The 22,710-nt window shown below is 49.1% G+C and overlaps 1 protein-coding gene across 2 annotated transcripts in view; it reads right to left on the reverse strand.

The window, feature by feature from the left end:
• GTF3C1 (general transcription factor IIIC, polypeptide 1, alpha 220kDa) overlaps nt 1–22,710 on the reverse strand; it is an 85,428-nt gene that overhangs the window by 24,997 nt on the left and 37,721 nt on the right. For both annotated transcript variants that reach the window (XM_011933459.1, XM_011933460.1), the window contains exons 8-24: nt 21,877–21,992; nt 20,223–20,532; nt 19,278–19,495; nt 16,206–16,342; nt 14,573–14,726; nt 11,953–12,056; nt 10,969–11,153; nt 9,082–9,363; nt 8,635–8,780; nt 7,417–7,514; nt 6,830–6,926; nt 6,551–6,728; nt 3,878–4,019; nt 3,320–3,455; nt 2,835–2,916; nt 2,508–2,696; nt 268–425 (exon numbers count right to left, since the gene is read on the reverse strand). In XM_011933459.1, coding sequence (XP_011788849.1) covers nt 268–425; nt 2,508–2,696; nt 2,835–2,916; nt 3,320–3,455; nt 3,878–4,019; nt 6,551–6,728; nt 6,830–6,926; nt 7,417–7,514; nt 8,635–8,780; nt 9,082–9,363; nt 10,969–11,153; nt 11,953–12,056; nt 14,573–14,726; nt 16,206–16,342; nt 19,278–19,495; nt 20,223–20,532; nt 21,877–21,992 — 2,732 coding nt within the window. The remainder of the gene's footprint in view (nt 1–267; nt 426–2,507; nt 2,697–2,834; nt 2,917–3,319; nt 3,456–3,877; nt 4,020–6,550; nt 6,729–6,829; nt 6,927–7,416; nt 7,515–8,634; nt 8,781–9,081; nt 9,364–10,968; nt 11,154–11,952; nt 12,057–14,572; nt 14,727–16,205; nt 16,343–19,277; nt 19,496–20,222; nt 20,533–21,876; nt 21,993–22,710) is intronic.

Consider the following 22,710-nt stretch of genomic DNA (forward strand, 5'->3'; position numbering starts at 1 on the left):
AGGAGAGGCTGAGGTGGGAGGATCACTTAAGGCCAGGTTGAGGATGCAGTGAGCTGTGATTGCGCCACTGCACTCCAGACTGGGTGAAAAAGTGAGGCTCCACCACTCTAAAAAAGAAAACGTGTAGGATTCTGGGCAATGCTTTTCCCAGGGGCCAAGCAGAGCAGCTGAGAGGAGTGGTCCCTGGCTGGGAGTCCCCGGGAGGCTCAGACAGGAAGGAGCTCCGAGAGAGAGGCAGGCCCACCTCTGGGCTGGGCTGGTTGGTACCTTGGTGTTGAGGACATTGCTGGCAATGCGGCACAGCACGAGCAGCCCGTCCTCCTGCATGGACCAGGTGACGCGAAGCCGCGTCATCCGCTGCAGGGCGCTCTGGTCGGCTTCATCGTGGTAGCGCAGCCTTTTGCTTTTTTCTCCTGGGAACTCTCCTAAAACACCAGAGGGAGAAGGGAGGAGGCCTCTAACACCCGGTTTGGAGCTGTCACTCTGCAGAGGGGCAGGGTCCCTACTCAGCCAGTGAGATGTGACAAATGGTATTGGTTATCAGATACTCATTGTGTCTAAAGTCACATAACTAACTGCAAAAGACTCAGCCCCTTCTGATAGATTTCATTTCTTTTCAAACTCCTTTCATCATTTATCTTGATAAAATTTCACAGGCACAGGTTGGAAGGCTCAATGCAGCCTCTAGTTAGTTATCTGCCAGTCTCCAATCTCCCCCACTGTGACAGAGTCCTTTGAAGGCATCTTGTACAGAAGCCTATGGCACGTGCTCGGGGCGTATCCACCGAGTGAGCAGGACCAGGAACTGTGCAGTCACTGGGCCCCCACACTCCCTTGCTCTGTGACTGCACAGGTGTTGTGTAGACTTGAGTGCATCTGGGGACAATAAGGCCTCTGCTCCAGGGCCATGGAGAGGGTGGAAGGAGACTGCATATAAAACATCCAGCACAGAGTGGTGGCTACTACATAACTAACATCAGCAGTGAGATTTGTGTAGTTAATAACTAAACAGCACCACCACCACCACCACCACCACCACTGCCACCGCCGCCACCAAAAGAGCAGTCTAGCATCAGGGAATATTCACTGTGTGCCTGGCACTGGTTTATGCTTTTTCAATGTATTATCTTAGAATACTACTTTATAGCAACCCTATGAAATGGATACAATTGTTATCACTGTTTTTTGTTGAGGAACACAGAAACATACAGTGACTTGCTGAAGTCACACAGCTGAGTCAGCCGAGTCAGCAGCAGAGGGAGGATCTGAACCTTGAGAGCGTAGCCATGGAAATGCCAAGGTCTCCTGCCTAGGGGAGGTACTGATAGCACCTTCACAGGACAGACACCACATGCCACTGCCAATCTCAAAAGGCTGTTGAGCGAGTGTCTTCCAAATTAAGGCAGAAGAAAAGTGGGGCAAGGAAATTTGGACTCGAAGCGACACCATCACATTTTGCATTGTGATAAATTCTGGTTTTTGAGCCAAATTGTTGCTACACATATCTACGAGAGGTGAAACTGAGGGGGCCATTTCAACTGATGGAATGCTATTTGTTATGAATGCCAGTCAAATAAACCACTAAAACCAGGTTCCTGTTTAAGCATTCTGTCTTTATCTGAAATAGCTACCAGCCATCAGTGGCTGCTGTTAAAACTCGTGGACCACTTAGGAAATATAAAAGTGGTCGAAAAACTAGACGCTGGTCTCCTTACCACCCCCTCTGCTACAAATACTGGCTGGCTGAAGAACTCAAAATGGCAGTCTAAAAGGCACCGTACAAGGGGTGCATCAAATCAGAAGGTGCTGCAGGCTTATGCGACTCCCAGCTTCCCTCTAATTTAAAAATGTAACATGGGCCCATCGTGGCTCACTTGAGGTCAGGAGTTTGAGACCAGCCTGGCCAATATGGCAAAACCCCATCTCTACTAAAAATACAAAATTAACTGGGTGTGGTGGCATATGCCTGTAATCCCAGCTACTCAAGAGGCTGAGGCAGGAGAACTGCTTGAGCCCAGGAGGCAGAGGTTGCAGTCGGCCAAGATCATACCACTGCACTCTAGCCCGGGTGACAGAGTGAGACTCTGACGCAAAAAAATAAAAATTAAAAAATTAAAATGCAATATGCCTTTGAACTTTAGCTTGATTAGCATAAACACAGATATTAAAAGGTAAACCCCGCCCCCAAAATTAGGATTTGGGCTAGTTGTGATGAGGCTGTTGCTGACAGTTTTTCAGCTGAGATGAAACTAGGCATTTGAACTGAATGAGTTCCTAAAGTCAGAAGCTCTAAAAGGGAAGCATATGGGACATCCGAGGCTCTCTCGTCTGCCAGATGGATGTGGAAATAAAGCAACCATCACAGAGAGTCAGTGCCACACATCAAGGGAAGATGGAAACTTGCGTTGAAGGGCAGAGCTCAGGCCCAGCTGGAGTGAGGCTGTTGCATGTCTCCAAGCCAAAATGTAAAGACAAGACCCAGTAAATGTAAATGATCACCACTTAACCTTTTTTTCTTCTCTTGATCTTCTTCCCAGGGTCCTTCTTCAGCCGCTTCCGCTTCTGGCTTTTCCCACCCCTCACTCTCCGGTTTCGGTCCAGCGAGGGCTCTCGGTCCACCTCAAACTGCTCTTCCCAGTCAGCACAGAACTCGGAGCCTACTCTTGCTTCCCCCCAAATATTCAACCTGCTGTTGCCTAGACATAATCACAGGAGACAACAGTTTCAGGATGAGTGCTACAAAGGCCAGGAAGACCAAACTGAACATAGGGTGGTTGTTTAGGCCCTGAACTGGTACCATATTTACTTCTGGGGTGAACTCCCAGCACACGTACCTCTGGCACTGAGAGGCAATGGGCGCTTAGACAGAAATGTCTGGAGCCTCACTGTGAGTCCATTCTCTGCAGCAGTGTTCTCCTGTGAGACAAGTACAGCACTGGGATGAAGCATGAGCTTCCACGAATCCCCAGCCGACCAGAGTAACAAATGCACCAAGGTCTCTTAGGAAGCTAAGGGCCGCTGTGCACTGACAGCCAGGGGCTGGAGTCTCCTGCCACCCGCTTTACCATTGCTCATGTACTCCCTCCTGGAGGACCCGTGTCACCCAGATCTTCTGATCCTTCTTTAAAAAGGAATACCTGTCCACGTCACAGAGTAAGTTAGAATCCACTGGGAAAAAAACAGGCCAGGCACACATTTGAGGGGCCTGACGCACCTTCAATACAGAAGCCAGTATTTGTGTCTCTGGTCGGGCAGGGAGGGACAGGAGGGTGAGTAGCAAGGACCCCTGAGATTGTGGTCCAGTGTGACACATGCCCACCTTTTTGGCCTGGTTAATGATGTAGCTGGTCCAGATCCAGTTGCGCTTAAGGTGTCCATAGAAGCTGGAATCAAGCCCTGCGGCACCCAGCCCATCTCCAGGGATCAAGCCTTCATCCACCACCTCACGACTTCCACTAAAAGACAGGAAATCAACAGAAAAGAACGCTTCTTGGTCATCACTGAAAAAGAGAGCCCATCGCTTGGGGTGAGGGACATTATTTATAACCAACTTTCACCTTTCCAGAAAAACACCCCATAGGTAGCAATGAAGAATTTGGGGGCCCTAAGTATTGACTGTTTTTCACTTTTGCAAGATAAGTCAAAAATCCAGATTTTTATATAAAATTCCTAAAATAAATTTTGATAACTGATTACATTTTTAAAAACAAGATGTGAGCTAAATAAAGTATGTCTGGAGCCAGCCATCTGCAGCCTCTGCACCAGAGACACAGGCCGTCTGGCCTGACATCCTAAGCCAGACAAGGGCGGTCAGGCATCTGAAACGAGCACCACCATAGCCCAGTCCCGGCTGGCCACGCTTGGGACGGACACGCACGTGGTGTACTCCAGCATGGCACACTTGCGCTCCAGGTTGTGCTTGTCCATGGCGCTCTCCTGCTCCTTCTGTAGGCTGCCCTCCTCGTCGCTGCCCTGGTCTGTGCTGCTGTTCTTCCTGACGCGCGGGCAGCGCACCACGCCTGGAAAACCAAACATCAGGGTGACCGATCACGCCTTCCTGCTGCAGCTCTGGTGGCTACTGCCTATGGCTGAGTGGGGAAGAAGAGTGGATTCCCCACCTGTGAAAAGGCTCCCTGGCTACTGGGAGGTCTGAGGTTGGTAAGACCTCTTCATACACAATATCCATACAAGAATGTCAGAGGGAACAGAGGAAGAGAGTTGGAGTACTGGTGGGTGACCTGAGGAAAGGGTTTATGCCAGACTGAACTCACTAAAGACAGAAGGCAGGCAAGGCAGTAGAGAGAGCCCGGCAGGCTCAGGGAGTCCAGCGCAAGGGAAACCCAGGCCTTCCTGTCTCTCAGAAAGCCCCGGAAGCTGCTGGTGCCAGGGTGGCAGAAACGACGGCCCTTGCTGGTGGAGGCAAGGATGGGGAGGGGCCTGCATAGATAGATTGCTGGGAGGTACTGCATGAAGTAGGCCTGGGCCCCACCTGGCTCCAGGAGCAGCCAGATGTCTCCTAAGTGCTCAAGAGGTTTGCTAATGGAGTTGAGAAGTGATATCCAGTTATTCTATAATACAGAAAATTGCATTTCTTGCAAAGAAATATAAGATACCACTAAAAGTACTGCTTGATAGGTGAGGGAAGGTTTGTAGACTCTAAAGACTCTCTCCTAGCATGCTCGGCTGCAGGGAGCTCAAGCCCCACACCCTGCAGCTGGAACTTTACATGAGACGCCTTGCCCAACTTCACCTTGGCCCATATGGTGGTGGCAGTGGAGTTCTCAGCTTAGAAATTAACTAAGATTCAGGGAGGTTACAAGTAGCTTGCCCAAGGTCACCCGTTTGAATGGACCCTTGAAACTAACAGTATTTAAGGCAAAGCTTCTCATATAAAAAACAGCAGCACAGGTGCTTGTAAAAAATGCAGACTTTCTGGGTAGGGCCCAGTAATCAGCATTTAATATGTTCCTTAGGTGATTCTTACGCAGGCTAATGTTCATGCAGCACCTACTCTAAAAAATGATTGCATCTCATATGATGCTTTTCCCCTCGTCCTTGGGGCAGAACCTCTTCAAATGTTTATTGAATGAAGGGATAATCAATGCCTGATTAATGGGCTCAATAAGCCTCTGCCATTTCTGCTCATGAACACCTAAAGGGATGGAAATTCACCAATTGTCAGGCCTGAAAAACTCTGGTGCAAATTCATGCTGGTTCACAAATTTCTATCTACATATAAAATGCAGGGGAATTAGGGCATTATTAAAATCTAAATTGGCAAAAGCCTAGCTCACTGCTGAATGCTGAGGATTCTATGAAACACAATGTTCTAAAATATGTCTGGACCCATGAAAGTTTCTAAATACAAGTGCTATTACTCTTGGCATTAAATAATTCTGCCAAGTAAAATGTGTGACTCCCACTTCGCAAAAATCAAAATGTGATACTGGATCTTCCAGCTTCAAGAAGGGAGGAGCGGAATGGAACTCCTCTTGGATGTGCAAGCTGGACGTGGTTTCCTCTCCCTCCTGGTAGAGGTGGCAGGAAAAGGCCAGGTGAAGAGAGGCCTGGAGGAAAAGCACTGCGGGGGAGGCTCTCTTGCTTTCTGCAGACTCTCCGTGCATTTGATCCACATTTACAGGACGCCAACTGTGCACCCGGCCTTTGCGACACATTGTGGGGATGGAAGCCAACTATTCTAAGCACAAGGCACTCACAGGATGAAATGGAATGATGCTAATAAAGGTGTGGACAGGCTTTCTCTGAGAGGTGATGCCTGAAGTAGGAGTGGGCATCTGAGAAGCAAGTGAGGGAGGGAGGGCCCTTCTAGGGAGGGAGAGGGGTGTGGGCAGAGGCTCCCAACAAAGCCCAACTCAGCAAAGTCACCAGCACATTGCGTCAGTTCCCTCCAAAACACCTCTAGGCCTGCCCTGTCCTCCCCACTGTCACCAGTGGATGCCACTCTCCTCTCACCCACATGGCCTCCTCTCTTTCTCCAACATACCACTCAGGGCCTCAGATTGTGGCACTGCCCCTGCCTGGGATGCCCTCCCCAGCTCTAGCCCTGGCTCTGCCTCATCCTATAGGATTCAGCTCCAATGTCTCCTCCACAGCAAGGCTGCTCCTGAGCCCTGGAATAAACACCTCTGCAACCAACACCCGGGCCCTCATCGCACTCCTGTGAGCTGTCTCCTCTGCACACTAGATTCCAAGTCTCATGGAGGCAGGGCGGGTGTGTCCTCACTGCAGCATGGTCAGGCACAGGAAGTGACACACAGCAGGTGTTTAATAAATACCTACTCAACGAACAAATGAAGACAAAGTGCAGCTACCTGGGCTCAACTGGGTGGGGGAACCGGGAGCACCCCACCCATTCAAGGCCCACCACTCTCCTTTCTGAGGGAGCCCCAGGGGTGCTCTGGGCCTCTGGGGAGCACTCGCAACACACCACTGGTTGAGGCAACTCCTAGGCTTTTCTAGCCCTAAATCCCAGTTAGCACACAGAAAGGAGCAAAAGCAGCCAGGTCCAGCCCAAACAGCCGACACCCACCTAGTGGGGTGTTGAGGCAGACGCACTGCAGGTCAAACCAGTAGTTTTCCACATCCTGCATTGAGTTCAGGACATAGAGGCGCCTCTCGAAGGGCCGGCTGCTGCGCGCCAGGTTGTAATGTGGGTCGCAGATGGTGGTGTCAACAATGACTGCATTCTTCTTCAAGAAGATAAAGACCTAACGGGAGACACCAGACAGGGAGAACCCACATTGGGTTTGGCTGCTTGGAGACTGTTAAACAATCAGAATCTCCTTTGTTTCGACTTGAGAGACATTACCTGATCTTTATCCTGAAACTTTTCCGTGGGACCAAACTGTAGTAGCCCCATGTAGCACAGCCTCTGAAGGTTCTCCACCACCGAAAAAATGTAACGCCTAGAAAACAGAGGGGGCGGGAGGTTCGCATCATACCACACTCACAGCCAGCCGCAGAGGTCTGCATGTGGGGTGGGGGGTGCGACTTCCTTCTTCTCTTTTCCACCTGGTGGTCACTGGAGGACCAGCCTCAAGCTGACACTGTACTGAGGCCCAGAACTACCCAACCTAACACCCAACCAGGGCCACAGAGATCAACCGGACACTGGGGATTTGATTTGGAAAGTAAAAGTAATGAAAGGGGGAAAAAAAACATTCCCGTACTTGCAGACATTAACAGCAGATTTTACTCTAAAAGAACCTTCAAATCAAGTAATAAAATGTACCAGTCCATACTTCCATTAATATTAATAACTTAATAAAAATCTTGAGTTTTTGCAAGCTGGAAGTTAGAAACCTTTTCCTCTTCCTGGTGAATGATGGCTCAGAGCCCTGACTTAAGGGTTTGTTTAGACCTGCGGCCACTCTGGATCAGGTTCAACGGCCTCACCTCTTGTACAGAAGCTGCTGCCGGATGGGCCTGGGGAGAAAGCGGATCAGCGTGTGCTTCTTCAGCGGGTGGTTCAGAAAGTCTTCCAGGTTGTCCACCTGAAGAGGTGATGTGCAGGTTCAGCTCGCCCTGGCCCTCAAGCATCTTGAAAAAGTGTTCGCCACTATTTTCTGAACATAGTCTCCCTGAACCTGCCCACTAGGCTCTCCTTCCTGCCTCACCAAGTGCCCCTGCATCTCTGCCTTTGGCCTCGCTGCCCCTCCCCTCCAGCCCAACTACCACACTGCAGGGAGCAACAAACAGGTGCCCTCCTACCCTGCTGGTGGGCATAGAAATTGCTAAACCTTTCCGGGGGCAACACAAGAATATATATATTTATATTAAACAAGAAAAGATGAGATGGAGAACACGCGTTCCTTTTGAAGCCAGTGATTCTGCTCCTATCCTTACCCGAAGGAAATGCTGGAGCCGCCAATCTATGTCTACCAAAAGGTATTCATCAACATGTCATAATAAATACCTACTCAACGGTACCAAGAAAGTGGAATTTAAATGTCCAAAAATAGAAAATATTATAGTTAAATAAATTAGACAGATAAGAATACCATGAATCTACTTAATATCAAGTCTAAAAAAGTTAATGATACAAAAAATATGAAACATTCTTTAGTCAAAAGCACAGACAATAAGAGTGAATATAGTTTCAATTCAGTTTTTTTTTAAAGGGAGATCACACACATACCCGTGTACACACAAGTATGTATGGCATAGCAATGAAAAACTACAAAAAACTTACCAAGAAGATAATTACTTAGTAGTAATTATATCTCTGAGTGATACAGTTACGGGTAATTTCTATTTTATCTTTCTCTATTTACCAAATTTCTAAAAACAACATGTTTTATTGTTGTAATACAATTGTCTATCTTTCTGTCTACCTACCTACCTACCAACAGATCCATTTAGAAGAACGAGTCTTTGAAGTATTTACCCCTGATCAACCACCCACCCATCCACCCAATCATCTTTCTAATCTAATCTAGTCTAATCTATCTCAAACAAATCCTTAAAGTATTTTCTCTTGACTGAGCATCCATCTATCCATCCATCCATCTGGGCCACCCCGGGTCTTCAAGTATCCTCCCTTGCCCAGGTGAGTGTAGGCCTCCCAGCCCAGAGCTGAGGGGCCAGTCCTGTGATGGCTCCTGTCACCAATACCTTGTAGCTGACTTGCACAATCTGGATGAAGATGGAGAGGGGAAGGCAGAGGAGGATGTCGCTGACGAGAGCCCAGCCAAAGCCAAACTCCCTGTGGACTGGGAGTGGGGGGATGTAGCGCATCCACGAGGCATCGTCCACATACACTAGGAAAAAACTCACAGTTACCCCCGGCAGCCAGGATCTCAGTCACCATGGTGACACATAGTGACATCATCTCCCAGGAGGTCTTGGTGTCCTTACCCCCAACTCAAGGAAAACTCTACTTGTCAGGCAGGAAGGAAGATGAGGAAGAAAGCCTGCAGGTTCAGGAAGTCTGGATTATGTTTCCATTTGGATCAGAGGCTGTAGCCAGTTTATACAAGGATAAGGAACCATCATGTTTCTCCCTGGATCCTACTACTGGGCCTGCCTGCCCCAGGTGCAGGAGTGGCAGGGGCCTCTTACCTGTCTCCGTGGCGAGCTCCACTTCAGTCTCCCAGGTAACACTGTCTTGGCTGTCTTTAGATGGGGCTTCAGAGCAGGCCTCCCAGGCATTTCCAGAGGAGGAGGGCCGGATGCCTGCCCTGCCCGACTCCTGCTTTATCGTTCTCCGTTCACTGATGAAGCTTGGCTTCTCCACAGTGTTGCTGCCAGGGTGCCCGTAGATGAGGTACCACAGAAACATGTGGACCACCCGCAGGCGAGGCATTTTGGGCAGAAACCCTAGAGAACGCCCCAGTCCAGGAACTAAAGCAAGAAAGGGAGAGGGCGGTGCCTGAAAAATCCCATACTGAATTCAGTTTAATTCATTAAAAAACGATTGAGTGCCATTATGTGCCAGGGGCCAGAAAGATGGCAAATATTCTTACTGTCTTAGAGCTTACTTTCTAATGGGCAAGGACTGATAATAAAATATAAGATCTAAAATAGCCCATCAGATGAAAACAGCTGGTGCAGAAAATACAGCACGGATGGGAGGAGGGCTGCAATTCTACAAAAGGAGAGGCCTCACTGGGGAGCCTTAGAGTGAACTCCAGTTGGTGAAGGAGCTGCCGGCAGTGCAGACCCCTTGGGGCGTGCCTACAGGGCAAATGCCAAATATTCCATAATCTCAGTTTTTGTTGTTGTCGCTTTTTTTTTTTTTTTTTGAGACAGAGTCTCGCTCTGTTGCCCAGGCTGGAGTGCAGTGGCGTGATCTCAGCTCACTGCAACCTCCACCTCCCCGGTTCAAGTAATTCTGCCTCAGCCTCCCAAGTAGCTGAGATTGCAGACACTACACCAAGCTAATTTTTGTATTTTTAGTAGAGACAGGGTTTCACCATGCTGGCCAGGATGGTCTCAATCTCCTGACCTCATGATTCACCCACCTTGGCCTCCCAAAGTGCTGGGGTCACAGGCATGAGCCACCGCACCCAGCCATCTCAGTTATTTTAAAGGGGCTTATTTCTTTGTTGATACAAATGTACTGTTGCTTGGTTTTCCCCAGTGAGAGATGATGGCTGCGAGAGGAGGTAGGCACAGCAAGAGGGTACAGGACAGGCAGTCAGTAAAGGCCCACCCGAGGAACACCCGTGCTGCCCCTGGTCCATTCAAGTGCAAATGCTGTCCAGCTGCACACACTCATGCTGCTGTTCCTCCTTCACCTGTGTCTTCTAACAGGGAAACCTTGAGAGTAAAGGCCACGCTGTGGGGCTGCAGCCCTGGGAAACAGAAGTCACACACACAGTCTCTTCCACTTAGAATCACTGGGTCTGCTGTGTCTCGGACCCGATGCTGCCTGACAGACGGTAGGGCCCCGATGAGTCAAATTTTCCCTCCTTCCTGAACCAGCATATGTGCCGTGGCCTGGAGAGGAGTTGAGCATCCTGATTATAAGGCCATGGCCACCTGCCTTGCTCAGCACAAGCTCAGAAATGAGGGAGGAGGGAATCCGTCGGCGCTCCAGCTCTGAGGAAATTATAGGAGCACTCAGACTCATCAATGACTGTGCTGCTGGGGGATTTGTAGAGTTGGGACAGGGAGAAATTTTCTGTAGTTTGTAGAATGTTCCAGGTCAAGGACATTCAGCAGAAGACATTAATCTTTCCTCATATTGACATCTAGCAGGATTTCATCTGAGTCTATCCAAAGCCTTGTAAGGTATGGCAGGCAGAATTGTCCCCATTTTGCAGATAGGCAAACAGATGCTGGAAGAAGTTATGCGGCCAGAGTAACAGGATCCAGCCCACAGCTCAGATGCGATCCTTTTGACTGTGGCTCAGAGCTCGAATGGAGACGACCAAGTGCCTCAAACATCGTCATACAAACAACAAATCAAGTGTAACTAAACACAGACAAGAAGCTGCTGCTTACCTACAATGGGGTGATAATTTCTAAGCTGGGTTATGCCCATTTTCTTATCACTTTTTTTCATCCGTCCACTTTCTGATCTAGAGGAAGCACTCAGCTGAGAGTCCCCTGATCCACTTGGGCCCTCTTTTCCTTGACTGTCTTCTTCTGCCTCCCCTTGGGGCACTGGAGGCTGGAAAGTTTTAACCCTGCAGTTCAAATAAACATGCAATAATGTACCGAGAAAATCAAGGGCTAAGAGAAAGGACAGAGTCTGTCCGCGTGAATCAGATACAGTCTCTTGGCCTGGGGATTTCAAATTCTGCTCCCTGTAGGGGCCACGGAGATGATGCAAACAAAATGTCAAGTCATTGAAACTTTTGGGGGTGATGGGGATTGTGGGGCCCTGGAGAGGGCACCTCCACTTATGGGTGCTGCCTTGTGAGACAGGGAATCCAATATGCTAGATCTCTGACACGTGCATCAATGCTAGAAGTCAGGAATTATATGAGAAATTAACCAGCAACTGATTCCAAGTATGTGTGGCCAATACTTAGCAGATCCCACAAACCAGCATGTGCAAGCCAGATCAGCCCTCTGCCTGCCTGTGAGAGTTTCTAGCTGAGACACAGCTAAGAACGTTCTCCCTCCCCTGAGTTTTCTCTGAGCTCATTACATGGTGTATGAACGAAATAGAGAAGATCTGAGAAAGGCAACCAGAATCACTGAGAGCCATTATGAGAGTGAGTGTCAGACTTCAGAGGCCTATGATGGGGAGTGCTCTGTCCACACTCTATCAGACAGAATAAAGACCATTAGGACTTTTTCCCCCCCTACAGAATCCTGAAATTGGTCCTTATTTAGACTAGGATATCATGGACCATGAACTCCAAACCAACAAATCCACTGATCCATGAAGGTATAAAGAAAGGGCTCTTGTGGATTGCTGCAGCTGACACACAGGCCTGGCAGCCTTGCTATGGGTTCTTCCCAGGCGCCTCCACTTGCCTGTTGGCTGTGCTTGAATTGGAGATCCGGAAGCGGACCTGCTCGATGGCACTTCTCACCAGAGGGTCGTTCTGGTCCATGGATGGGTGCACCACCAGATCCACCTGGAGAGAGAGGTTGGAGCATCCCACAGGTCAGAGAAGAGCTGAGGAAGACTTGGCTCCACAAGTTGATTCCCGGTGGAACCTCAGTCACACCTGTTTTCATTAACATTTCCAAAACACAATTGGGAGATCAAAACAAAATGTGTTGCTGAACAATATGCTGGTGCAGCTACTGGCAGCCAAACCCCTCAAGTGTCCAAGCAATCAGGCTCTGCCATGGGTGCTGGGGCTGCTCAGCCCTACTGAGGAATCTGGCCAGGACACAGAGCTGTCCCCCTGCAAATCCCTCACTGGGCTGTCACAGCCCACTGGTTTCTGTTGCTACCTGGCGGGCTGCTCTGTGCCCCCTTTCCACTATCTGAGAATTTCCCAGTTGCTCGTGAGTCCTGAGGGCTTCCATCTGGAAAAGGTAAGCGGCTTTCATTAATCTACCCTTGCAGAGAGTGCCATCATGGGACTCCTGCCAGGCACACGTCCAAACAAACCGGTAGAGAATTAGAGCTGCTTTTGTTGTTTTACCTTTTCCAAGCTACTGAAGCTGAACAGTTAAGGTGGTTATCATTTCATGAGAGATACACAGGATGAAAAACAGACTGTGTGGAAGGGAAGTAACTTGAACGCTCAGCAGGGAGACGGGGAGTGGGGCATGGTGTGTGTTGAGTGCACCAGTCATGCTGTGGCAGGTGAGGATGGCCAGGACCCCAGGGAGCCATGCTTCTTGCCTGTCTCTGCTGAGGCAGGGGACAGCAAGGTCAGGCCGTCTGAGCATCCACTCTGGCCAGCAGCTTCATGCTGAACACGGGCTCAGATAGATGTGGAAACGGGGCAGGCAGCAACGCCTAGACGAGGGCTCCCGAACACCACTCTTGGCTCATTTTCTCCTGATCCTCATTTGTGAAATAAGGACCACCCCGCCCCCATCCCCAACCACCAGTTTTGTGGTTTTGTGAAGCTCAAATGAGACGCAGTGAGGCAACATTTCAGAGAATTCAAAGGCAAGGGAGAAATATACATCATTCACATTGCCCCACTTTCCACAGCCAAATGGCCCAGCAAACTTCCCAGAGGCCCCACGGACGGGGCAGAACACAGGAGCAAAGGCGAAAGACTGACACAGGCACACCAGCTCCAGTCCACATGGCCCCAGCAGATCAAAGGCTGCCAGCAGCACATGCTCTGGGTGCCAGAAAGTCCTGCCTGGAAACCTATGCTGGTACTAGAGTCACATGCACATGACGGAAGCCCTTTCCAGCCGGAAAAACCAGCTACTACAGTGGGACCTTGTGGCAAGAGGCCTGGGCACTTTCATTTTTGAGGTTATGTGGCCCCCCATGCTTACCCGCTGCTCCCGTCCCTCGCCCACTCCCTCCAGCACTGCCTGGAGACACAGCTGATGCCTATGCCTGCCTGCCTCTCCCTAACCCTAGGCTGGAGGGTGGGAGGGTGGGAGGGTGGGGGGATTCCTGTCTTCAGCGACTCCACTCTTTGAAGATGAACAGAAATCGAAGACACTGCTGCTACTGGGCTACAGTTTTTTTCGGCCTTCACTGAGAGAGGGCAGCACAGGAACCCACTGCCACTGCTCAGGGCACAAGTGGCAGGCTGGTGGGGAAGCAGGGAGCAGGGGCCAGGGGACATTATTGTTTTATTTTAAAAAGACTTACAGTAGATCTAAAAACTGGTAAGAGCTATCAATGTGGGAAGGACAGACACTATTGTTTCTTAAGTCATTTTTCGTACTGCTCTGCAGTTGTCAAATTTCTCAAAAAATAAAAGTAGAAAAGCAAAAATGACCTTGCTAGCTTATTAAGAAAACAAAATATCAAAGCAGAGCTTTCTTAAGGCAGAGATTTAAAATGCAGTCAGAAGAAAAGGTCAGGAAATTACGAGCGACTGTCCCCACACAACTATTCCCTTTGGCCCTGGTACCTGGCTGTACCATCACAAATTACCCTGACCGTGAAAAACGTGTGCCTTAGAATGTCCATGAAGCTGCTGAGCTACAGTTGCTATGGGAATGCATGCCCCCAAACTTTAAATTTTACAGAAATAGACATGTCGAGGTGGAAGAGATGTACTGCTCCCATCAGATGACCCGGCAGCGCATCCTCACTGACTCGATGCCATTGCTTCCTCTGGGATATTTCCTCAGCTCTCCGAGGAAAGCGTTCTTGCTGCTTAGTCTAAATTTCCCACCTTCTAAATGTTATTTCATTTGTCCCACAATGACTGAACTTCAATATGCCTCTGCCTGCCTTCTGCTTCTTCAAGGATGGCTGCGGGGCTGGATGCCTGCACAGCTGCTGCCTGGAGCTGACATGCTTTACAATCCTAGCAAATTTTTGCTCTTTTCTGTTTCCAGCTAACTTGTATTCCCCAAATCAGGAGGCGTAACGGGAAATTCCCAGTCACTGGTAATAAAGCAACTACCAGGATACAGCAATGACAAGAGAAGCTAGACAAAAACTTCCAACAGCATGAGGCTGGCTCTGGACATCAGGGGAGGCCTTGGTTACCTTCTTCTTGATGCCATCTTGAATGACGGTGGTCCGATACAATCGTAAGAGACCTTCCTCAGACAGGTTCCGCACCAAGCGAACAATGGACTTCTTGCAGCACTTGGTGGACACACCTTCCTGCTTCTCCTGATCCATGATCATCTTCTGAATCCTGGGAATCACAAAATAAGCAGATAACACTCCCAATCTCAACGTGGAAGGCCTTCCTCAACCCAGGCAACAGAGACATGCCTCATGGTACCCAACAGAAACAGGGAAGGAACAAAGAGGGTTTCCCACTCTGGAAAGACTGACTTCTTGAGACGTTAATGATTGTTTCCCTCTGTGGCAAACGTATCAGATAAGGACAAGCCACCAAAGACAGCAGCTCCACAGTTTAGTCTTTCACCAGCAACTTGAGACTACAATTTGAGATCATGATGGCAGGGAAACTGTGCACCACGATAGAAACCTGTCTTCACCAAGTCGAATGCTAATTTAACATCCAGATAAGGGCTGCTCCGGTTTATCACCAGCCCCTAAGATCTGAAGTGCGTTTTGACTTTTCTCTGGGTTCATCTTCCTCTAGGTCTTACTGAATCACGATGGTGATCTTTCTAGATCACTGATCATAGAATGCAGGGCCAGCAGGCGTGGTGGCTCACGCCTGTAATACCAGCACTTTGGGAGGTCCAGACAGGCGGATCACTTGAGGTCAGGAGTTCGAGACCAGCCTGGCCAACAAGGTGAAACCCCGTCTCTACTAAAAATACAAAAATTAGCCAGGTGGGTGCCTGTAATCCCAGCTACTCAGGAGACTGAGGCAGGAGAATCGCTTGAACCCAGGATGCAGAGGTTGTAGTGAGCTGAGATTGTATCATGCACTCCAGCCTGGGCGTCAGAGCAAGACACCATCTCAAAAAAAAAAAAAAAAAAAAAAGAAAAGAAAAAGAATAAAAAATAGAATGCAGGGCCAGAAGGGACATTAGGAACACCTAGCTAAACCTCTCATGACTCAGAGGAGGAGAACAAGGTGACAGTGTGTGCAGATGGTCCCTAACCCCTCCCATTCAGCCCTCAGAGTATGAGGAAGAAGCCATGTCCCTGATGGAAGGTAAGGCTCCTCCTCACCAAGTGGCTCTCACATTGGGTGCCTCAGAAGCCCTGAAGATGCCACCCAGGAAGTGGTGGTGACAGGAGGTTACAAGAACCATATCAGAGTTCAGAGCCTCTACTCCATCCCAAACACAGAAGTTCTACTTGTGTCTCTTGTTTTTTCTCCTCTAGAAGATTCTATTTGCACAAAATGCACCATGGAGAACTAAAAGTCTGGAAGTAATGCTACTACCTGCTTAAGTGTCTCCATAGCCCTTCTGGAGCAAACATCTTCCAGATAAGGAAAAGATAAATGCACTTTCCCTGTGACTTCTGCTTCCTGCTCAGTCATTCTCTCTCTGACTAGTGTGCTGATATTCCTCAGTATCTGCTCCTTTTGAATAAGAGTAAACTCTAAATCCTTCCTACTGCAAAGGAACGAGACGAGAATCTATACAGTGGGACACAGATTTGAAGGCCGCTCAGTGGTGTCCATGGCTTGTGATGACCAACTGGTAGGAGGATTACTGTTAGTGCAAGACAGACAGCTCCTTACGTGAATAAACTCTCGATTAAGCGAAGATTGGTGACAGCTTCTATGATCAGATTCCTACGTTTCAGCAGTCGGTAAGTTTCATGTGGTTTGTCTTGGCCTGAGCTGTGCCTCCCAGTCTTCAGGGAACTGCTACTCTCCTAGAACAGAGACCAAAAGCACAAGATGGGCTCGGCAAGGTTTGGGGGCCACACGCCACTCCTGTGAGTGCACTGGCCCTCTTCAAGGACTTCTACTCCTATCTCTGGAGAAGGGAAGCCGAGAAGCCTGTTCTCCTACATAGGATCCCACTACTCTACCATCTTAATGCTTTGAAAATCAAAGACATCAGCCAGCAGAGGACCCCGGGCCAGTTTATGAAGATTAGCTGGTTTCAGGACAGAAATCAGAGGCATCTACTCCAGCAGCTCCTGAAAAGGTGGAAAGTGTTCCCTCAATTCCCCTTTGGTTCTCCCACAGTGGAATGGAAGAAACTGACATACTGACAATTACACGCCAGGTATTGTTGGGCTGTTTTCATCAAAAACTCTTAACACTTTTATCATCATAGTTCCCATTGTACAGAAGAGGAAACCAGGGCTGTGTGGCTAACTTTCCAGGGTTTCATGGGGAGTGAACGTGCCAGGATGGGGCCTCTGACTCCAGATGGAAGAAGCCAGGGCAGTCTCTGGGCAAAAAGTGACATGAGGCAGAAGACGGCTTTTGAGTTCAGAACAGGTTTCCTCGAGGAAAATTAGGATGAGTGGATCTGTGCTTCCTCTTCTACCCCCACTAAATCATCTACTTATCTTGTAATGTCTTTCTCTCTTAATGAATTTAAGATGAACTGTTTCACCCAACATTGGATCAAAATGTGAAAGCCCAAATGTGAACCCTATATGGAAAAGAAATCCTAACTCTAATACACATCTTGTGAATCACTGGACCCAAGTCAGCGCCTTATGGTAGCCCCAGGGCATGTTCTGCTTGTCACCTCCCAGCTTGGAGTAGCAATTTCAGGAAATGAGAAAATGCCCAAGGAGGTCACTCAGTGATGGCGTCTGAACAGCCAGGCCCCAGCCCACTTCCCTGTCCACTGTGGTAGCTCTAGGCAAGACACAGTTCTTTGTTGAAGGGGAAAGAATCAAAGATTCAAGAAGGGTCCCAAGAGGGGCAGAAAGTCCTTTGTTCACCCTTGTGTTTCAGGGTGAAAAGTGTGGGGGAAAATCATGTGAGTAAATCTAGCCACTTTCCATGGGGCTGCTGGACAGCAAAGGGAACGTGCTCTGTCAAGAGCCTCCAGGCAAGCAGAAAGGGTGCCATTCTTTTCAGCAAGGATGTGGGGAGGACCACGGTGCTGCCATTACTCTGGGAATGGACTTCCATCAGTGAGAGGAAGAGCTGAGCTAGGAAACAAGTTAGAGATTTTAAGACCTGGTGGGAGTGCACAGAGGTGCAAAGGGGATGGCAGGGGGAGAAAGGCAGGCGGGACTCTAAGGGACCTGCTGGGTTCCACTGCTGGCAGGCCCAGCCTCCCTGGTTAGAAAGAATGCCAATCCTGACTCCACAGAGAGTTGTGGCATCCAATGAACAGAAAAGGCCTGAAAGGGTCTAGAAAAAAAATCAACCCCATGCCCCATCACCTCTGCCATAGAAATACTTCCAAAGCACAGGCCACCATTCCAAAAAGGGAGAAGTGGCATAGGGTAGGGACTGCGCAGGCAAGTTACTCTATCCCTTGGGGCCTCGCTTTCCTCTCACAGACCAAAGCTGACATTGACCTTACAGGGCTGAATGAAACAGCAGTGGCCAGGCGCAGTGGCTCACACCTGGAATCCCAGCACTTTGGGAGGCTGAGTTGGGAGGATCACTTGAGCCCAGGAGTTTGAGACCAGCCTGGGCAACATGATGAAACCTCATCTCTACAAAAAAATACAAAAATTAGCCAGGTGCAGTGGCACGTGCCTGCAGAAGAGGAAATCTGCAGTCCCAGCTACTTAGGAGGCTGAAGCAGGAAGATCACTTGAGCTCAGGAGGCGGAGGTTGCCGTGAGCCGAGCTCATACCACTGCACTCCATCCTGGGCACCACAGCAAGACTCTGTCTCAAAAAAATTAATTAATTAAAAAACATACATAAACAAACAGCAGCAACACCATCAAAAGCCACCCCAGATCATGCATTTCCTACTCCGTGCTAGGTGCCTCGTTCTCTACTCAGTGTTCCCAAAATACAAGGGGTGGCACTGACAGTGTCTGAGGTACTGTTATGTGTCCAGTATTGACATGGCATTAGGTGAACATGAATCACATAATGGGAAAGGCATTCCTTATCAACTGTCTTTTAATCCTTCCAATTATATTGATGAAAGTACTGGTTTGACTTCACTGTGTCTTTAACTCCTTGATGTATAACAGTAACTGGCTGGAATGTACTAATACAGTTTTGACTTTATTGTATCTATTCTATGATTACTTTCTTTTCTATGACAAACGATATTGGCCATTTATTTAAAGCAGAGTTTCTCCACGTTGCCAGTGCTTACATTTGGGCCAGGAAATTCTCTGCTGTGAAGCTCTGTCCTGTGTATTGTAGGATGTTTAACAGCATTCTAACCTCTCCCTATTGGATGCCAGTAGCAGCCTCACCCTAAGCACTGAGAACTGTCTCCAGATATTGCCAAATGTCCCCTGGGGTAAATGCCAATCCTGACTCCATAGAGAGTTGTGGCATCCAATGAACAGAAAAGGGGTAAAACTGGGTAAGAACCATTGATCTAAATTAGGCATATAGGTTTCCCTCTAAAATAAATCTAACTGAAAAGAATAAGTTGTTGGAAATCAATAAGCCACTAGGTGGATAACCATGCAGACAATCTCTGCGTAGGGCCCAGGCTGCATGAGGGTGGTGTGTAAATGAGCACCGCGCTACTGCCCGAGAAGCACAGGCAGGCCTCGGCAGGAAGCACAGGCAGGCCTCGGCACGCAGCACTCTTGCTGTGGATGATTCCACTGTGATCGTGTGATTCCTAAGCACAGAAACCATGAGGCCACAGGCTCCTTCTCGGAGACAACTCCCTCCCTCTGCATGCACTGACCTTGGAGTTTTCCACCCGGACCTCCTCGATCACAGCTATGTCACCACTGTTACTGTCCGCACAGTGGGAGACAAAGGACACGTTGGGTTCTGAGACGCTGCTGGTATCCAAGAGATTGTCCCTGCTGGCAAGGCTCTGGCAGGCTCTCTCTTCAGTGGCTCCTGGGAAGGAGGGTGGCTGCTTTTTCACTGGGTGTAGGTTTACAACTTTCCACCCACCTGTGGTGGAGGAAAGAGGTAGAACAAATCAAGGGGGAGGCCAGGAGGGCATTCCTGCTTGGCAGTCAGACCAGACGACATGGGCCAGAGGATTCTGCTGAGAGTCAGTTGAAAGGTGAGGGAAGTAGACCAGCAGTAGCTTGGGCCCCTCCTTCCGGCCTCTCATCTACAGCAGGGTTTCTCCACCTGGCCAGTGCTGACGTCTGGTTCGGTTAATTCTCTGTGTCAGGGGCTGTCCTGTGTATTGCAGGATGTTAAACAGCATCCTGGCCTCTACCTATGAAATGCCAGTAGGAGTCCCTCCTAAGCTGGACATTTAGCAATGTCCCCAGCGGGCTCAGAGCTGGGTACCAGATTTGCAAATGGGTCATCAGCACCACTCTCTATGCATTTAAAAACAGTTTTCTATAACTAAACTAAAAACTTGGAGGAGTCTTAGACTGTTGGAGGGGAGGGGGCAGAGGAAGCTTATGAAATTCCATCCTTTAATAGTAAAAACAAGCAAACAAAACATGGGCCATGAAGAAGTGATTTGCAAGCAGCCAGGAGATACCACAGGACCCTCTCCTCCAAACCCATAATGATGTGGTACAAGTGACAGCATCGGGCTTCTCATTAGGACAGTTCCAAGGGCAACCGCAGGCATTTGCTGAACTGAAGGGGTGTTTCTTGCAGGTGCCCAGAAGTGCAATGCACGCAGCCCCCGCCCGCCCCACGCGCTCCCTACCCTTGGTTGGGGTGGAGTGATGAGGCTGAGTCTTAGGCCGGAGGTTCGCAGAGGCTCTTGTGTCCTTCTGGGACCCTCTGCGCCTCCGCTTGCTGCTGCTCCTCTCCTCCTCACTGTCCGACTCAGAGAGGAAGGTGTCCTCGCCTTCAGGCAGAAGCGACTCCTCCTGCATAGATGCCAGGCTCACGGTGGTTAAGAGCTCACTGCGGGCCTTCTCTCTTTGGTACTGCCGGCTTAGGTCGCTCTCCTCTGCAAACACGCAGGAAATGTACTTGGTGGTTCGCTGCCGACCTTCATCTTCCATGAATCCCTAGAGGGAATAAGATATGTTTATCCGACTGCAAAGAGGGCATCATACCCACAGGGGTTCAGGTGGTCTGTGGCGTCTATTTCTTTATCGGCTTTCTTCTGTGTCTCCTGTCTTACTGCCTGGGCCCTGGGTTGGGCAACACTGATGCTTCCTCCAGGCTCTTCCTCTCTGTAATCCCCCAGGTCTTGCTTCCACAGGGATCCTTTTCTGAAGTACAACCCTGAATGTGTGTTTGCTCTATGAGGCTATGAGCTTCTCAGGGGCAGGGCCCTGACTTAACCTTCCATATAGCCCCAGTGCCTGGGACAGGACGTGGCCCAAACAAAATGGTCAGTAAGCAGCAAGCATTTGTGATGCACACTGAAGTTAGACTGGAGAATGCGAGCTCCACTTAGCCACTGCCATGAGGATTGGTGGACTGGGCATCAGTGATCCACACCCATTTTAACTTCCAGAACAGGGCAAGGGGCTCTTCCCAGGGCCTTTGACAAGAAAAGAGTAACATCTAGGTTCCAACCCATGCCAGGATAGGGCTAAGTGTGCTGCAGTCATTCACCCAACTATAATACTGCTTCCAGCCAGATGACCAGATCGTGAGTAAGATGAGAGTGGCATGTCAGGGGCTGAGACCACAGGTCTGAATTACAAAAGAAGAGTGCCAGACAGGCATAGCTGGCCAACTCGATGTCCCCAGGGCCATGAATATTCAAGCCTGAGAGAGCACTGCTTTGTCTGAAGCAGGTGGACAGAGTGGCCAGCCCCAGCTGACTATCCCCACATGGGAGTAGGCTCCTGGGGTGGCCACATCACCTTTTGACTTTTCTTTCTTTTTGAGATGGAGTTTTACTCTTGTTGCCCAGGATGGAGTGCAATGGTGCCAACTTGGCTCACTGCAACCTCTGCCTCCTGGGTTCAAGTGATTCTCCTGCCTCAGCCTCCCGAGTAGCTGGGATTACAGGCATGCACCACCACGCCTGGCTAATTTTTTGTACTTTTAGTAGAGACAGGGTTTCACCATGTTGGCCAGGCTGGTCTCGAACTCCTGACCTCAGGTGATCCACCCGCCTCAGCCTCCCAAAGTGTTGGGATTACAGGTGTGGGCCACCATGCCCAGCTACTTTCTGACTTTTCAAAGCTGACAAGTCATTCAATTCTTAAAAAGTGAAGACAAACAGGAACCACAGTGAGGGAGAGACATAACATGGCTATGGACTGCACTCAGCCTCGGGGAGGCCAGCTGCCTCCTTGACACACGTCATGCCATCGAATCTTCTGACTCCTTAGCGAATATACCGCACGCACCTCCAAAGACAAGGAATGCTGAGGGAAGGCTCATGATGTTACCTTGACAACTTTGAATCTTTGAAGGAGTCGGCACAGCATTCTTGCTTCTAGTTTTCCCACATTCATAGCCACTCGGATTTCAGCTTGGGAAATTCCTTTCGTGCCTCTGCGCTCAACTGTGAGAAACAATACACATGAACCCAAATGGCTGCAAAGGAGCTATTCTGCACAAGTCAGTTTCCAGCCCACTTTTTCAGCAGACATTTCAATGCTGTGAAATTAACAGACAGAACAAAACATACGCCATTTCTCTCCCTTATCCTCCCAAGCATGCTTCCCTCCCAAGCCTCTGAGTAATATACTATGCTAGGCTAGTAATGCTAACAGCTAATGTTTGAAAGCTTACTATCTCACAACACCACTTCAAAACACTAAATGTCAGGTGATCAACAGCTGAAATACGAAAATGCAGGAACCCAATAGGCTTTACCCAATGGCAGGAAAGTAGCCCTTTCGCATGAATGAACTGTTTCAGATCAATGAAACTGACCTCTTTAAGAAGCATCAAAATAATTTTTAATTCAGAACTTTTTTTAATGTGTATTCTTCATTTCCCAGTATTTCTTGATAGACACAGAGGCACTGTGGACCCTGACTATTGCACTGTCCCGTAAGAGTCGTGCAGGCGGGGACTTTGAAAGGAAATGGTATTCCTCAGCTCTGGAGTAAATGACTTGCAGACCACTGGGCCCCACTGTTGCTGTGTGTAGCTTGTCCACTCCTGGGCTGTCATAAACCGGTGTATGTCAGGATTGTGAGTACATCTGCCACTCAGAGGCCCTTTAAATGCATCCTACTAAGCTGGAACTAAGAACTCTAGGAAGGAGCTGGCTT

This window comes from Colobus angolensis, unplaced genomic scaffold, assembly GCF_000951035.1.
Source record: "Colobus angolensis palliatus isolate OR3802 unplaced genomic scaffold, Cang.pa_1.0 Scaffold128, whole genome shotgun sequence".
NCBI classification, from domain to species: Eukaryota; Metazoa; Chordata; class Mammalia; order Primates; family Cercopithecidae; genus Colobus; species Colobus angolensis.